This window comes from Miniopterus schreibersii, assembly GCF_964146895.1.
Source record: "Miniopterus schreibersii genome assembly, chromosome: 3".
NCBI lineage: Eukaryota > Metazoa > Chordata > Mammalia > Chiroptera > Miniopteridae > Miniopterus > Miniopterus schreibersii.
The window spans coordinates 74230061-74248980 of NC_138103.1; the positions used below are offsets into that span (position 1 = coordinate 74230061).

General features: G+C 34.2%; 1 protein-coding gene across 4 annotated transcripts in view; it reads right to left on the minus strand.

Annotated features, from left to right (window-relative positions):
- The window catches only part of IPO11 (importin 11), a 135953-nt gene that overhangs the window by 97321 nt on the left and 19712 nt on the right, over positions 1–18920 (minus strand). For all 4 annotated transcript variants that reach the window (XM_081133639.1, XM_081133640.1, XM_081133638.1 and 1 more), the window contains 4 exons: positions 18322–18422; positions 10950–11022; positions 9372–9575; positions 2569–2701 (listed from right to left, as the gene is read on the minus strand). In XM_081133639.1, coding sequence (XP_080989765.1) covers positions 2569–2701; positions 9372–9575; positions 10950–11022; positions 18322–18422 — 511 coding nt within the window. The remainder of the gene's footprint in view (positions 1–2568; positions 2702–9371; positions 9576–10949; positions 11023–18321; positions 18423–18920) is intronic.

Sequence of the window (18920 nt, forward strand, 5' to 3'; positions counted from 1 at the left end):
GAATCTTAAAGGCAGCAAGAGAAAAGCAATCTGTTACCTACAAAGGAGCTCCCATAAGGCTATCAGCTGATTTCTCATCAGAAACTCTACAGACCAGGAGAGAATGGCATGAAGTAGTCAAGCTAATGCAAAACAAGGATGTGAAACCAAGAATACTCTATTCAGCAAGGCTATCATTCAAAATAGATGGTGAAATAAAGAGCTTTCCAGACAAAAAAAGGCTGAAAGAATTTATCACCACCAAACCACCATTGCAAGAAATGTTAAAGGGACTGCTGTAACAAGAAGTTGAAATAGAGAGAATGAGAAACATAGGCATAAAGAAATAAAATGGCAATAGATAAGTACCTATCAATAATAACCTTAAGTATAAATGGATTAAATGCCCCAATTAAAAGTCACAGGGTTGCTGAATGGCTAAGAAAACAAGACCCAAATATATGCTCTCTACAAGAGACCCACCTCAGAACAAAAGACCCACACATGCTGGAAAACAAACAAACAAACAAAAACACAAAAAAACAAAACAGAACAAAACAACTTCCAATACAGTCATAGTCAGGGGCTTTGACACCTCACTGACTTTATTGAATAGATCTTCCAGACAAAACAAATCAACAAGGAAACAATGACCCTAAATGACACACTAGATCAGACGGATTTAACTGACATTTATGTAACATTCCACTCCAAAGCTGCAGAATAGGAATTCTCCTCAAGTGCACATGGGACATTCTCGAAGATAGACCACAAAACAAATCGCTACAAGTTAAAGAAGACTGAAATCATAGCAAGCATCTTCTTGGACATTTAAACATTGGAATACTATGCAGCTGTAAAAATGAAGGATCCCTAACATTTGAGACAGCATGGTGGGAATTGGAGAGTATTATGCTAAACGAAATAAGCCAGAGAAAGACAAGTGTGAAATGATCTTACTCATATGTGGGATTTAATGAACAAAATAAACCGATAAACAGAATAGATCCAGAGGCACAGAAGCATGGACCAGACTGACAAATCTCAGAGAGAAGGCGGGGGTGGGTGGGTAAAGATTAACATAAGAATTTATATGCATATATGCATAACCCATGGACACAGACAACAGTGGGGTGAAGGCCTGGGGGGAGGAGTACAGGGTGGAGGGGATCAATAGAGGTGGGGAAAGGAGACATTTGTAATACTTTCAACAATAAAGATAATTTTTCTTTAAAAAAAGAACTCATGAAAAATCATTAATCATTAAATTCAGTACTTACACAGTTTTATTATATAACCTTGTATCAGTTTCTCTGACTGAGTATACATCTCTCTCTAAAGCCTGTGAATTTCTTCCTCAAGGATGTTGATAAAACCATCTCCACTCACTTGCATAACCACCTGTACAATGGATTTTACTTGTCAACAGTCCTTTAAATATATCTTTACTGATTTCAGAGAGGAAGGGAGAAAGAGAGACAGAAACATCAATGATGAGAGAGTTGTCACTGATCAGCGGCCTTCTGCAGGCCCCCGACTGAGAATCGAGCCCACAGCCCAACATGTGCCCTGACCAGGAATCGAACCTTGTTGTCCTGGATTCTAGGTCTATGCTCAACTGCTGAGCCACACCCAGCCGGGCGACAGTCCTTTAAAATCATTCACTTTTGTGCGTTAGATTCACCAAAATGTGCTGAGTTTGGGTTTTGTGCATCCACGGTCTGGTTAATATAAGTGACAGTAGTGACAAGAATGTATGATAGCATCTTCAGGTACTAGAGTGAGTATGATAAAAGGGATTGTGAATAAAACAGAAGGATGTTAAATGAGAAAACTGAAGGCTGCTTGAGATCAAACTAAGAAACACAAACTAAGAGACTTAGCAAGCAGAACAGAAGCAGAGAGACTAGAAAACAAAGAGAACAAGCCAAGAGAATATTTTAAAAAGGAAAGGAACCTCAGAATACATTCAAGATAAATAACTCAGCTCAGAGAAATTAAAAGGGCACATACGGGAGGCAACCGATAGATGTTTCTCTATCTAACAAAATCAATAAAAATATATCCTCATGTGAGGATTAAAAAAAAGAGAGAGAGAGAATGCCTACATGCAAACATAGGAAAACACAGGCCAAGATGATACCCCATCAGGCACCATCTAAAATCTAAGTGAGCCTAAGGTATAAGTAAAAAAGATGGAGCCTGAATTCTCAGGAAAAAGAGCTGAACTAAGCCTTGTAGACAGGAGAGTCAGCATGACAATAAGGATAGGAGTCCTTAAGATTACATACATGAGAAATGTAAAGTAGAAGCAAAAGAAAGAAGTATTTGAAAGGAATGTATTCAGCCATGAAACGACAGCAATATGAATATAACATAAAACTACTGCACAATTTCATTAATTAAAGTAAAGGAAGAGCTAGTCTCATAAAAGAAAAACAAACTACAAATAAGCCCTTGTCTCTGAGGGAGAAATTAACTCCTATTCTCTCAGTGAGACTAGAAACAGAAAATCCATCCAGAAGAACTATTTGGTGACTGTTCTGGGGTATGTCATTTCAAAAAGGAACGCATCAAGTTTAACAGTACCTTTCAATGATAGTAGAGTTCGTTCTAGTGAATTTAGAGCTGCAGCTTCATTGCCAGAAGAAACATGTTGAAGGAATGTATCTGTGTGGTGATTCCACAGAGAGCAGGCAAAATTATAAATTCCAGAAGCTAACTGCAAAGAAATATCAACAAATGTGTTCACATTAGAGATTTCAGTAATCAATTAGACCTACAGAGTAATACACTTAGGTTTTTAAATCAAGCACACATTTTCAATGAGATGTAAAACAGTCAAGAGTCATTTATCACAACGTTTCAAACTTTTTAAGCCAAAATGCACAATAGTAAATAGTTTACATTGGCTGCCGCTATGAACACACACCCCCACTAAAATATTAGTTTCTTGAAACAATACTAAGCCAAATGCCTGCTGCTGCTTCTATCCTAAGCCCCTCCTTGATTCATTGTCCCCAGCTCTAGTAAGTGCATTCTCAAAATCAAAAAATAAAAACAAAAACATAAGACTGAAAGGGTGACATATCCAAATTTTAAATAAGAACAGGAAACTATTACACTCAGAACCAGTATCTTGCTTACAACAAAATGACAACCTGAATTATTTTATAGCCCTTCTTTGGATTTCCTCCTTAAAACTACTTGATTAACATTAACTCCTACATACATGTAGAGTGTATTAAAATTGTTCAGAAGAATTGTCTATATAGAAATTTCTTTGTGTCAGTGCTACCTAAAGTCACTTGAAATCTTTTAAAAGGTATTTTCAGGATACAAGCATTTATGCAGATAATTATAACTTACATGACAAAATAACAACATTAACAGAATAATAAAACATTTATTATAATAATAGTAAGACTGCTACTGCTCTAGGCACTGCTCTCAGCATTTTACCTGTATCAATTTAATCATCACAATATAAAAAGTAAATATTATATTATTTCCCATTTACAATAAAAAACTTATCGAGGTATAGAAAAGTAAAGTAGCTTGCCCAACAGCAAACAGTATAATTAATTAGAGGAAAAGGCAAGATTTAAATCAGGAAATGTGCTCAGAGCCTACATTTTTTATCTTTATGTTCTAATGCCTCTTAATATAGTAACTCACCAATTAACTACATAGTAATTTAGTAAAAGAAATAAGCGTTATTTGTTTAAATTCTACTTAAACTTTTCAATATCAAAATATAAACTAATATTAATTAGATACTATCCCATACATTCAGAATCAGCACAGCAAAACCTGTTCTCCAAAAATTGTATCATAATTCAATAATGGTAGAATTTTCTTTTCATAACTACACAAAGGAAAATTTCACCACAAGTTCAATGAGGCCAATACTGCTACTAATATAGATGTAATAAATTGCTGAATCAAAATCTCATTTTAAAAGTTCTTCAGTAAGTCCCACCTCTTTTGTGCACACTGAACAGAAAAATGTCCTTTTGTTCTATTATTTGCGCAGAGTATCTATGGAAGATACAGCTAATAAAAAATGTTTTTCACATACATAGAAAATATCACTATCACTACACGTCGAACTCAATAAAGAAAATAATAGTAACCATTCTCTAGTTTCTCAATTAAAAATAAGATTAAGCTTGAGAACAAGTTAACCAAATGGAATCTGGTACCAGCTTAAAATGGAAAACATAAAGGAGACTCTGCCACCCTAAATCACCAGTATATTTTGAAATCATGTCAGATTTTAAAGGTATTTTACAATAATGGTAGCAAAAAGGAAAAACTACTTTTAACTGTTATAATTTTTCCAGGACACTATCCCTTTACAAAATTCCATCACTGCATATACATGATGTAAATTACAGTATTCGTACTAAACGTAAAATCCTCTCCACTCACTCCCAATACAAAGAACAAAATATACCACAGAACATCTCTAAATGCTGTACCAAGGTTCTTACTGTCACAAGATTTAGATAAAAGGAAGTATTCCCTCATGGTAGAATCAAAGTCATTAAAATAAAATTCTGTTTGGTACCATAAAATCATCCTCTTTTCCATTTATAATTTGATTCTAAAACATGTGTGAGAAAGTTCAGTAATTCAGATAATCAAAAGATCTACTATATTCCACCTTAAGCAACTATCATCAGTGTTCCAAATTTTCATCCCCATTTCTTTAAAAAACAGCACAATAAAAAAAAAATTAGATATTAATGGCAAAGTTAGATCTTTATTAATTCCTCCCTCTTTCTGGCTCTGAAAAGTAACAGTATGAAGGTACTTTAAATTAGGAATATAGATATAAAACCACAAAAGTAGGTTGGCAAACAGCAGGTATTGCTGAATGAAGGCATAAAGCATCTGAAACAGAAATCAAGAAAGAAACAGTAGCTATCCTCACCTATGCTTTCTCTGCTCCCCTATGGAATAACAAATTGATGTTTTTCTCTCTCTCAAATCAATAAATAAAATTTTTTTTAAAAAACAGGTTATGGAAAATGTCCTTTTTAGAGATTCATTCTGAAATATTTTTGGATGAAATGATCTGTCAGGATTTGCTCCAGCAAAGAGGAAAAGCAAACAAGGCAACACCTTAGGAGCTGTTAAACATGGATGAAGGGGTTTGTTGTACTATTCTCTTAACAAGAGTATGCTTGACATTTTCTTAATTAACTATTTAACTGGTTAAACAGTTGACCCTTGAACAATACAGGTTGAAATGTGCGGGTCCACTTATATGTGGACTTTTTTTCAATAAGCACAGTCAGCCTTCAGTATCCCTGGGTTTCACATTTGCAGATTCAACCAATGATAATATTGTTTTCAATCAGCAGCTGGGATACTGAGGACACAGAGGGCTGACAGTATGCATTCTTTTACACCATTTAATTTAAGGGACTTGAGCATCCATGGATTTTGGTACCCACAGGGTCCTAGAACCAATCTCCCTTGGATACCGAGGAATAATGTTAGTTAAGTTTTGGGGGAGTCAAAAATTACGCACAGCCCAGCCAGGCATAGCTCAGCGGTTGAGCATCGACCCAGGATCCAGCAGACCGCAGTTCAATTCACAGTCAGGGCATAGGCCTGGGTTGCAGGCTTGATACCTAGTCTGGGGCATGCAGGAGGCAACTGATCAATGACTCTCTCATCACTGATGTTTCTCTCTCTCTCTCCCCCTCTCCCTTCCTCTCTCTGAAATCAATAAAGATGTATTTGGGGGGGGGGGGGGAATTATGCACAGATTTTGGACTGCTCAGGAGTCAGCACCCCTAACAGTCACATTGTTTAAAGGGTAAAGTGTGAATCAAAATTGCATAGCAAAGAATCAAGATCAGTAGGTCAAGAGCTTAGCTGTATGCCAAGAAAATACAAAATAAGAAGGAATAAATCTAAATGTACAAAGGTCTTCTAGGGGGAAAAAACAGATTAAAAATGCAAACATCTGTATTAAAATTATGCTACAAGGTTTCCAACTCAAAACTTTAGTGGTGCTTATTAAATTAATCCAGAGTAATAAAGATTATAAATTCATAGAGTCACACAACTTTAGAATTTAAAGGAAATTTTAAAGAAACATAAAGTTTAAGTGCATTGCTCAAAATCCCAAAGCTGCTCAGTACAAAGAAACATTCTTCACTGGAAAAGAAGAGCTTCTCATAATTGTTAACCTATATCTCTAAAAACAAGTGAAATATATTGCTCTCAAAAGATCTCTTCATCTTTTTTAGGTCTGAATTACTTCAACCACAGCATATACCTTTGCAGGTTACACCTCATGTCTACAAGATATTATTTGATTAATACATTTATAATTACATTAAAATTACTATTTGTACCTTAAATTTCCTTCCTATAATAGACTCTGGATTTTTATTTTAATTGTACTTAATGTCAACTTTTTTATATTCAGGTTTGTATGAGAAGCATATTATTTTATAGGAAATGAATTCCTCCGTGTCAAATCAAGCTCAATTTTGTTACTGCAAAACAGTTTTCTCTCAACTGTTGACTTTGTAATTTGTCACTCCTGAAAAGAACTTAATTTATTTTAATGTGGAAGGAAAACAGGTTATAAAAATTGTTGGGACACACTGAGCAGCAGGCAGCAGTTTTAAGTGCACACTGCACTACTTTGCAACAGCAACTAGCTCAACCATGAGCTAACTTTCTTTTTTAATGTGGAAAACTAATTTAGTAGATGAAGACCACCATGGCATTAGAGTAAACATTTATTTAATGAATATTTTTCCTGTTATTTCAGATTACCAAAATAATAGGGGCCACTTTATTAACTAGCAAAATTGTACTTTATAATAATGTTTTCCCACATACAGTACCTTCAATTAAACTACTCATCTTGTACCCCAAGTCCATCAGTCAAGACTGTCCTCCTAGTCTACACTATGCTTCATGATTCCAGGTTCAGCTACTCTATGCCAAAATGAAAGGTACTAAGCTGAGATTTTTTTCCAGGTATATCAAGTTTTGTATAGCTTCCCAGAACTCCTGTTTTTTGAAGTTTTATACTATATTACACTTTGAAATCTAACAGGTATCTAAGAACAAGTCTCCTTTTCTATTGTTTATTCAGTCAACAAAGTTACTGAGGACCACCACTTAGGTGCATTCTTCTGGGCTTGATGGTAGAGTTATAAGTAATAAAAGCTACAGTCCTCCCTCATAACACTCATAGTGTAATAGATCTCAGAAAGATACGTTAACAATTTTAACTCAGCACAATGTAATAAATACTGTGCTGGAAGTAAGGACAAGATGCTGGGTAGACCTATATTTTATTCCATATGGAGAGGAAATAGACTTACACTACAAGAAAATTGAAATGGTCAGGAAGCTAACTGAAACAAGCTCTCCAGAATAAGGTCCCTGATAAGGTAAAATCTGTAAGAGATTGCCCAGGCTAAATATAAATTATACCTGAAACTGAAGACAACACATTAGGAGCGTACAACTTGAGAAAACCAAACTAAAAACTAAGATCTCTATAGAATGGTAATAAAGAGTAACTATAATACATAATATTCTAGATACTTTACTTTTATAAGAAAACTTTCGACATAATAACAAATGGACAAATGCAGGTGTGATGATGAAAACAGAGGCTGGAGAGCTGTAATTTGATGAAAGAAGGGGCCACAAGCCAAGGAATGCAGGTGGTCTCTAGAAGCTAAAAAGGCAAGGAAACATTCTCCCCTTAGAGCTGCCAGAAGGAACACAGACATTGTGACTGCTTGATTTTAGGACTTCTGACTTAAGAGCTGAATAAATCTAATGAAGCTGATGACTGTCAAAGAGAACTTAGAAAACTGAAGTTTGGATCCATTATTTTTCGATGAAGGCACACCAGATTGCTTAAAGAGAAAGAGAACTTTTTAATGGCTTGTCAACAAATATATAAAACTTTATAGGTGCCCAGGTAGCATGGCTCAGTGGCTGAGCACTGACCTATGAACCAGGAGGTCACAGTTAGATTCCTGGTCAGGGCACATACACAGGTTGCAGGCCTGATTCCCAGAAGGGGGCATGCAGGAAGCAACCAATCAATGACTATCATCATTGATGTTTCTATCTATCTCTCTCTCTCCCTTCCTCTCTCTGAAATAAAAAATAAAAAGAAATAAAAAACTTTACAGGAAGAACTGACTGCAAAAGAAAGGCAAGAAGACATAAAATGAAAAATTAACCCTGCAGAAAATAAACTAGCGATAACCAAAACTCTTCTGAATCTGACAAAGGAAGAAGTTGTCCTCTGACAAGTGAAAGGTGCAGTCAAGAATAATTTCTTCCAAAAATATTTTATGTTTATGTCAGTATTCCATATATATTTGAAACATCAAGGCCCTACATATTTTAATATCAATAAAATCACAGGATTAAAGAAAGATGTATTTCACCTGGGGGGGGTGGTGGTGACAAACAGAAAGGATAAAGGTGAGAAAAATGAACAAGAAATTCATAAAAGGACTTGAGAGGATTAACTGTCCATTTCATTAGTCCTACTTAGATATCAAGCAAAAGTGACAAGGACTTAAAAAGCAACCGTTTACAAAAAGAACTTCTCTTCTACTCAACATCTTCAGTAAACGTAAGATTTGACTATTTAAACCCACTGGGTTAAAAATAAAGAGGACATAATGTGGTTCTGGCTTAAACTTTGTGTATATAAGAATCACCTAGGGAGCCAAACACAGATTGCCAAGTGCTCTCCTCAAAATGAGGATTCCAAAGAAAAGAAAGAGCACTGTTAAAAATACTTTGAGACTCACTAATATTACATGGTGCAGTCCAAAATGTCAGGTTGAACAATAGGAAAATGGATGTTTTGGCAGGTCAAGACAGTCAAATACAAAAGCACCAAAACAAGTGAACGGAGAAAGGAAAGTCCTTCAACAAATGGTGTTAAAACACCCAATAAAGGACTACTGCCTCCCAGTTATGTCAGTCTCCTTCCAGATCCTCCCTCCATTTATCCATTATACAGGCATGTCAATTTTAACTTCCTAATTTCAATTCTATAACCTCCTAAATGTTCCATTTACCACCACTTCATTTAAGAGCTTTATCATCTCATCTGAATTACTCCAACAGCCTCAAACCAGTCTCTCTGCCTTCAGGCTGTCCTGTACCAACCAATTCCCCTCACTTGCAGTGAAGTGATCTTATGGTCAATCACTAGCCAGCACAAAATCTTTCAGTTATTACCTATTATTCTGAACCTTCTGAGGTCAATTAGAAAAAATTCATAACCTTTCAATAAAATATTTTGGTAAAATTATAAGTGTTTTTATATAAGTAGCATGGGTTTCATAATCAAATTATGTTAAATCACTTACATCATAAAATAGTTTTCTATCAGCAGCCAGACGTTTAGAGGCCAGTGTCTTGGTAACATGATAGAAAGTAAGTAATGCTCTGTGCTGTCGAAGATCATCTTGGACTTTCACAGACTCTATAAGAGTGGGAATCAGTTCAGGCCACTGTCTGGGACAGTCCAATCGGGCAACTTTTGCAATCAACACTGCAATCTGAGTTGCAATCTGGAAGGGAAAAAATTATTCATCAGAAATAAACATATGTAATCAAAGGGATGAATAAGAAATGCATTCTCAGTTAAAAGCTACTTTTTTGGTTAATTATACATTTGACCAAAATGAATAAAATTTTCACAGAACTGCTTAAGACAGTGGTTCTCAAAGTGTGGTCTATGGATCTCAGGGTGGAGTGGCTAAAATCCTTTCAGAGTCTGTGAGGTTCTCCCTTTCCCAATAACACATTTTCTTCATATAACTTCTACCAAAATAATATATTGCAATAGAGTAAACAAAGAAGCAGATAGAAAATGTAGACATCTCCTTTTAAATAGCCAGACACTAAAGAGATATACAAAAATGAAAATGCAACTCTTCTCATGAAATTATCTAGTTTTGAGAAATAGCTATAATTTGTTTTTTTAATTCTATTTATGTTAACAACTGTTTTATTAGTTTTAATTAATAAATATCTAAAAAAATTTTCAGTTTTAATTTCTAATACAGTAAATATAAACAGGTATAACCCTCTTTAGGGTTTTATTTTGGCAGTATAAGGAACTTCTAAGATCACAAAGTTTGAGAACCACTGACGTAAGAATAGAAATGACCATCAAATATTAGGTATTTAAATAATGTTATTTATTCAGATCAGTGTTTCTCAATTGCTGGCTGATAGAACATCTAACCAATGGTTTACTTCTTGATCACCCAAACCCTTTGTAATCACCTCCTGCCCCAGTGAGAGCTACTCCATTCCTCTCCATTTTCCCTCCTCTCCTTAAGGAATTGTAAAGCAAAAAACTGAAATCATTTAAATACAATGAAATAAAGCTACACTGGATACATGACCAAATACAGTGTGCTTTATATCCACAAGCAAAACTTACTTTATTCTTAGAAGAAAAATTCCACTATAAAAGAAAAAAAACCTGTATAGTTTACTATCTATCTCCCACATAGTAAGAACTGAAAATGTGATGGATGAACGAAATAGGCAAAAACCTGAAATCATTCTGTAGTTTACAGAAAGGAGAGACGGATCATCTAAATCATGAAATTTAACTTCTAAGCAGTAAGACTACAAATATAGAGACAATGTGCTTTCAACGTTAGTTCAAAAACTGAGGAAGTTTAAAAAGTATACAACTATGTCTTAAAATGACGTCTGAGTTTTAAATAATTAATAGCAAAATCTAACCAAATTCTTAATAGTTAGAAATGGATCTCAAAATTAAAAAACCAACAGAGAAGTGTTATAAACATCACAAATGGACATTATGTAATAAGATTTTATTTTTAATGCCAAGAAATAAAATTAGTTTGGAAAAGAAGCAAAAACAGAAAAGGGAAAGAATAATTAGCATTCATTTTCTTACTAACCTGGTTTATTGGTTCATTGAAGTTGGTGATTAGCCCTGCACGCAATGTAGATTTCTCCTCCTCTGAGAGAGCACTGAAAAAAGATATATTTATTATTCAAGAAAATGCTATCTAACAATGACTGCAATTAAGCACTACTGTGAATTTTAAAAATAAAAAGCCTTTTAAACAAGGTGTCCCTGATTGCTTTTGGTAAATAAATAAAATTATTTCCACTGTACGTTGGCACATCAAGTAATTCAAAAGCATAAAATTCCTTCACAATTGAATAAATAGGAAACACAAAATAGTAAGCCATAGAAAATAAGACAAATCAACAGTAATGCATGTGATGTTTTTCTTTATTTTATCTTATTTTTCCATCACCATTTATCCCCCCTATGCTCTCACCCCCCGCAATCACCACTGTTGTCCGTATCCATGAGTTCTTTCTTTCCTTTTTTTTTTTTTTTGCTCAACCCCTCTACCCACTGCAGCCCCCACCCTGAGCTGTAAGCCTGCTATCTATGAGTGTGTCTCTGTTTTGCTTGTTAGTTCAGTTTGCTCATTAGATTTCACATATGAGTGAAATCATATGGTACTTGTCTTCCTCTGAATTGTTTGTTTCACTTAGCATAATGAATGTGACATTTTGATGTTGGCTTCTGATGTAAAAATAGTTGCAGACAAAAAAAATTAGTGGTTGGGTAAAAAAAAAAGTGTAAGTAAAGATTAGTCTTCCACTGACTTCTTTTATAAAATCTGATTGAGAAAAGGGATCAGGAATTGAAGAATGTTTGGGATGGAAAACTTACTAGAAATGAACTAGTTTTTAAATCTTCCATTGTACATATCTGGAAAGTATAAACATAATACTAATATTTTCACTACAAAGGAAGAAGGAAACTAGATAGCAAAAGAACAGAGATGAAGAATATTCACTGTATAAGATTGTATACATTTTGCTTTTTGAATTATATGAATGTATTGTTTATTTAAATTTAATTTTTAAATCCCTCATTTTAAGGTTTTTCCATTCTGGCAAATGAGTCATCCCAATAAAATCAACTATAAAAATTGTAGAGAATTAAAAACAAGTTTTAAGGCATCTGTTGAGGTGAACTGTGTCCCACAAAAAGATATGTTCAAGTGCTAATCTCAAGAACCTGACTGTGACCTTACTTGGAAACTGGGGTTTTGCAGATGTAATCAAGTTAAAATGAGGTCACACTAGATTAGGGTAACCCTAATCCAGTGAATGGTGCCCTTTCTAAGGAGAAGAAATTTGGACACAGACACAGAGGAGATATGTGAGAAGAAGTCTATGTGACAATGGAGGCAGACATCGAAGGGATTGCAGCTTTAAGCCAAGTAACACCAAGGACTGCAGACCACAACTAAAAGCTAAAAACACACAAGGAAGGACTGATTTTTCCCTAAAGCCTTCATAGAGAGCACAGCTCTGCCAAGCACCTGAATTTTAGACTTCTAGCTTCCTGAACCGTGAGAGCGTGTTACAACAGCCCTAGGAAACTAATACAGCATCAAACAACAATAAAGGCTGGCAGGACTTAAGAGGCTCCCTGTGAGGTATTTGCCCATCAGAAATCAAGCTGAAAGTAGCAACTAAGAGACTAAAGAGCTAAAGAGAGTTTTCACAGTGTTGGAAAGACAAAAATTGAAGTTCAGAGCCCACCAAGAAGGCAATACTTTGGTAAACACCCATTGCTTGCAACTGAAACCCCAGGAAGGCTAAAAGTAAGGGAATTAGAGTAAACCATCAAGAGACCACCCTTAACTAAATCATGGTTGAAGTCATACTCTATTTGCTTGCCTGGAGAAAATTAAATTCTCCCTGGAGAGAAAGAACAAAATTCAAGCCTCTCCAATTTTCCCTATTCAATGTTTAGCATTCAATCAAAATTTATAAGGCATACTAAAAAACAGGAAAAAAAGACTGAAATCAAAATACAAATAGAATCAGGAGATATATAATGATCAAAGTCACACTTGAAATTTTTAGGATGATTAAATTCAAGAAAATAGGTAAAAGGTGGAAGATTTCACCAGAAAACTGAAATTTGTTTTTTAAAAAATACCAAAGGGAAAGCCTAGAACTGATGAAAACAGTAAGTGAAATAAAGGTAACTGAAAGATAGTTCAGTGGAAAAACTCCAGACTGAAGCATAATGAGAAAGACAGAACTTTTGCTTTTGAGAGTTCATTTACAATGTGCCCTAAAAAAAAATTAAAGGCAGCCCTGGCCAGGTGGCTCAGTTGATTGGAGCATCATCCCGTACACCAAAAGGTTGTGATTTCGATCCCCAGTTGGAGTGTGTACGAGAGGCAGCCAATGAGGTTTCTCTCTCACACTGATGTTTCTCTCTCTCTCTCCACCCCACCCTTCCATTCTCTCTCAAATCAATAAGCATATCCTTGGGTGAGGATTAAAAAAACATACCAAAGGTAGTTCTTCTGGCAAAAGACAAAAGGACCCTGGAAGCCTGGCAACACTGAAAGAAATGAAGAACACTAGAAAGGTAAATTTAAATGAATACTGCAGGCAAAATAATATAAAATAGCATATTGTGGAGTTTAAAGTATGTGCAGAATTAAAGTACTCAACAAGTGCATAAAAGACAGGAAGGCATAAATGAAGTTAAATATTACAAAGTTTGTGCATTACCTGGAAAAAGTAAAGTACTAATTTAAGTATAGTCCCTAATAAATCAAGGATGCATGTTATAATCTCTAGGAAAACCACTTGAGTAACAAGTGTCTTAATGATCTGTTAGAAAGAAAACAGAGTAACAACTAATTCAAAGACAGGCAAGAAAGAAAAAAAAAAAGGGGGTAGGGATAAAGATCAGACAGAAACAAACAGAAAGAAATACATAGTGGATGGCAGACTTAAGCCCCAATGTAAATATAGATGGCAGACTTAGCCCCAACTTCGTCAGAAATTATACTAAATGTAAATGGACATAATACTAAAATTAAAAGATATTTATTAGATTGGGTAAAAACAAAACCCAATTATTTGCTACTTATAAGAGAAACATTATGAATGGAACACAAAGAAATATTAAAAGAAAAAGCAGAGAAAGTTATACCATGCTGCCATAAGATGGCTGGTGTGGCTCTATTAAAATCAGACAGTCTAGACTTTAAGCCAAAATGCATTACTAGAGATAAGAGGAACATTTCATAATTAGAACCAGGTCAATTCTACAGGAATATAATAATCCTGAACTTATATGATCCTACAATACAGTCTCAAAATATAGAGAGCAAAAACAATGAAAAGAAGAAATAGGTGAGCCCATAATCGTATCTGGAGATTAACACACACCTATCAGTAAATGATGGGAAGAGCAGCTAAAAATCAATAAGGAAATAAAAGATTTATAGCATAATTAACAAACATGACCTAACTGGCATATATAAAACATTACAATCCACAAAAGCAAAACCCACATTCCTTTCAAATGCATACAAAACTAAAATATCATATGCCAGGATCATAAAAGAAGACAGTATATTTCAAGGAATGAAATCAGTAACAAAACAGTAACTAAAAAGCCCCACATGTTTGGAAATTAGACTTCTAATTAAACCATGGGTCTAAAAAGAAATCACAGGAGAAATTTTAAAATATTTCTAACTGAATTGTAATGAAAATACTACATATCGAGGCTTTTGAAACTGGAACTAAAGCCATGACCCACAAGAAGAGCCTCAATGGTTTAAATGTATATTTAAGAAGAAAACCTGAAAATTCAGTTATCTAAGCTTCCATCTCAAAAAGCTAGAAAAAGAACAGCAAAATAAATCCAAAAAAATAATAGAAAATACATCAAGCCTTATACAATAACTAAAGCAAGGATAGCCAAATAAGCCAGTAGGTCAAAACGGTGAATCCAAAACACATCAAATACCTGATTTATACCACAGGAACCACTGAAATGTGATAGGGAAAGAATGCACAGTGCTGCCTCTACTTCACATACAAGCCTTACACAGAAATCACTTCCAGATACATCATACACCTAAACGTGAAAAGTAAAACAAAGCTTTTGGCATAAAACAGAATATTTTCATGACCTTGGATTGAGCAAAAATTTTGTAAATAGGCCCAGAAAGAATTAATTATAAAAGAAAGGTAGCTAAACTGAACTTCATTAATATTAAGAACTTTTCTTCATCAAAAACACCACTTAGAAAGAGAAAAGGAAAAGTGGAAGAAGATACTTTCAATATGTACCTTCAAAAAAGGACTTAATACAAAACATATACCAAGTGCTACAATCAGTAAGGTAACACAATTTTTTTAACCCAATTTCTTTTATGTGCAAATGACAGGCCATTCACAAAAGAAGACATCCAAATGAAAAAGGTACTCATTTGTCACTAAGAAAATGCAAAAATTACCAAGCACACCAGCATAACTAAAATGAAAGGCTCAGTGCTGACGACAATGTGGAGTAAATGTCAACACTCATACGCTGCTGGTGAGAGTGTAAATTGGTACAACCTGTTTGGAAAACTGATGGTACCTACTAAAGTAGAGTATACATCTGACCACAAAATGCACACTTACGTTCAACAAGGCATGCAAAAATTTTCAAGAAAGCATTATTTTTAACAGTCAATAACTAGAAACAACCTCAATGCCCATCAACAGCAGAAAAGGTAGATAACTGTGGTATGTTCCTAAAATGAGAAGTTATATCCTTACATAAAAGAGTAAACTACTGCTCCATGCAAGTGCATGGTTAAATCTCACAAATATAATACTGAATAAAAGCCAAATACAAAAAGAGAACATACTATATGATTTCTACTTATATGAAGTTCAGAAACAGGGAAAAACCGATGGTGAGAGATGTGAGATTGTACTTACCTGGCAGGGAGGGGGTGAAATAGGTGACTGTGAGGGGGCAGGAGGCAGGTTTCTGGGGTACTAGTTATGTTCTATCTAGTTCTTAATGGTAGTTACATGGGTGTGTTCACATTAAAAACATTCAAACTGTACCTGTCATTTGTGCACTTTTTAGGTATGTTATATATGGGGTGGGCAAAAGTAGATTTACACTTGTTTGTATGGAAAAAGGCAAATAATACAAATAATAAATAAATAATAATACAAGAATAAATTGTAAAGCTACTTTTGCCAATCCCTGTATTATACGTGGACAAAAGGTTTTCCAACCTTAATAGTGACTTGTTCAAGGTTAGTAAACAAATGAGAAAACAAGATTAAGATAAACATTTGGGTGAAGACTCAAAGCCCAATGAAAGTCTATGCTCTCCCCTTAGAAATGATCTCTCTAATCCTTTCATTACTCTGCTGTTCTCTCCAGCTTTAACAGCTGCCATCTATTACCTAATCTCTGAAATGTTTTCTGCCATAATGTTTTGTCTTAAACTTGAAATTCAAGTTTTCTCCTATGCCAAGGAGCCAGGTTGAACAGTTTTCATAATTTTAAGAGAATATAATATAATGATTATATTATACTGAGAGCGAGCGAGAGAGAGAGAGAGAGAGAGAGAGAGAGTAAAAAAATATACACATATTAAAGAAAACAAGCCATTAACCTGCAGGAAGCTTTAGCAATTCTCTAAGAATAGTTAACACTCCACCTTTAATTTTAAGCACATGCTATCATTAGATGAATTCAGACTACATATTCCAAGCAGAAATTGGGTAGTATCTAGTTAATTAGAACCCAATTAAAGTCAAATTGTATATAATGATATAATGTTTAAATTAATCCCCATTCTGTGAAAATAGTGGTAAGTGTAGGAACTATATAACATGAAACTTAGATAAGAATCCAAACAAGCAGATTTTAAGTGTCAATTTGGACATCAATTTGATTTCTAATCTTGATTCCCTTATTCCCTTTCTCAGTACATTTTTTTAAAATTGATTTTTACAAAGGAAGGGAGAGAGATACATCAATCAGCTGCCTCCTGCACGCCCCCTACTGGGGATCAAGCCCACAACCCAGGTATGTGCCACAACCAGAAATCAAACCCAATTGGTGACTGGGGACAATGCCCAACCAAGCCACATAAGCTAGGGCTCTCAGTCCATTCTTAACATCCTTTCTCCCTAAGTACATTCATCTCCTTTCCAGCTCAATATATACTAAAAGAGATAGCTTGGGATTTAACTTCCTAATACCATATAACACCATTAACTTTTTAAATTTAAAATAAATTCCAGTTTCTAAATCTTTATATGAAAGTACAATCTAAAATATTCAATCATAATTTACTCTCCCTTACGGTCATTATAAATGACTATACTAATTATAACCATATTCTTCATATAACCAGTAAAAAATCAATTTATATGTAAAATTCAACTGGACAGAGCAGAAGAAAAGTTTGTGATCTTGCTACACTGTTTCCAATAAATCAATAATAGGTAGTTTCTTATCACTAAATTCTCTCTCAAATTATAAATTTATTTTAAAATACAAAGAGATGAGTTTGCTTTATACTACAATATCTTAAGTGCAGCCTTAAAATATTCTAGTTGCTTCCAATATTATTCAAGTGCATATTTTATATGCACTTTGAAGTACTCAGACTTTTACAGCCTTATAAATATAAGAGCTGTGGTGCCATCTACTGGAGAACAAAGGCTATATTACTTCTGCAAGGTTCCCTATTTTCTATCAAATTCCAGAGTCATGTCTGCATTGCCTTTCCATCAATTATATAACAGGTAATGAATTATCAAGAGAAATATGTTCACTTAATCACCTATAGAGCAGTTACAACTGAATCCTATGAAATTACAAATGTAACTATATCATTCCCACCAGAAAGGAAATTATGCAGAAGACACTGGAATTAACATCCAGCTGGCTCAGAAATGACCTGGGATTTCCTTCTCAATGACTTTTTCTTTCAAAATCACAACCTCATACTTCTTTAAAAAAAAAAACAAAAAACTTCAACATGACTCATTCAACTCAGCCTTTGTTTTGTGCCCATGAAATTAGAGATCCTCAAAAGCAGGCTAAAAAGAAATCCACACATACCCTACCCCAGAAAAAAAAATAAAGTCATGAAAAAAAGCAATAATGCAGATATTGATTTATAGCTAACTATGTAGAATACTTTTCTTCTTTAATAAGTAATAATATTTATTTTATTTTTCTTTTAAATGTCAAGCATTTCACAAGTTTGCATGTCATCGTAGCACAGGGACCATGCTAATCTTCTCAGCATTGTTCCAATTTTAGTATATGGGCTGCTGAAGTAAGCACAAACTCATTCTTTTACATAAAGAATGAAGATTAACAGGTACATTCCAATACTTCCCTGAATTTTAAAAGGATTACTACACTGGGAGGGGGAGAGTGATGAAACTTACTGAGGTGCTACACGTCTCCAGTAACGATCAATTCCATTTTTAAAATACAACACAGCAAGCCACCTTACATTTATATCCAGAGTGTGGTTTGTGAAAATATTCTGTAAATAAAAAACAGAGTATTAGAATAAACATATAAGTCAAAAGTGTAATTAATATCCACACAAGAAAATATGAATAGATTTTTTAATTGTTCCATTTAAATTATGTCACTACATACATCATATTGTTATTTTCTAAATACCTATGGCTCTACAATTCATATAAGAAAGCATACCTGCTCAGTAGAATATTAACTGTTTAAGCTGAGTAATGGATAGTAGATGGAGATTCTATTCTTAAGTGTGTTTGAAATTTTTTCTAATAAACATAAAACAAAATAAACCTCATTATATATCACAACCTACACATGCAAAAAACTAAAACAAACACCATCTAAATTAAAAAATCAAAACAGACCTATCACAGCACAGATTCAAAGATTCTAAAGAGTCAAAGCCCTTAGGTTATTAATACATAATATGTACTCTCATTAAAGTAAGTGTGCTTACAAATTAAATTTGATAGCAAGACATTTTTAAGTTATATAGAGGCAGATG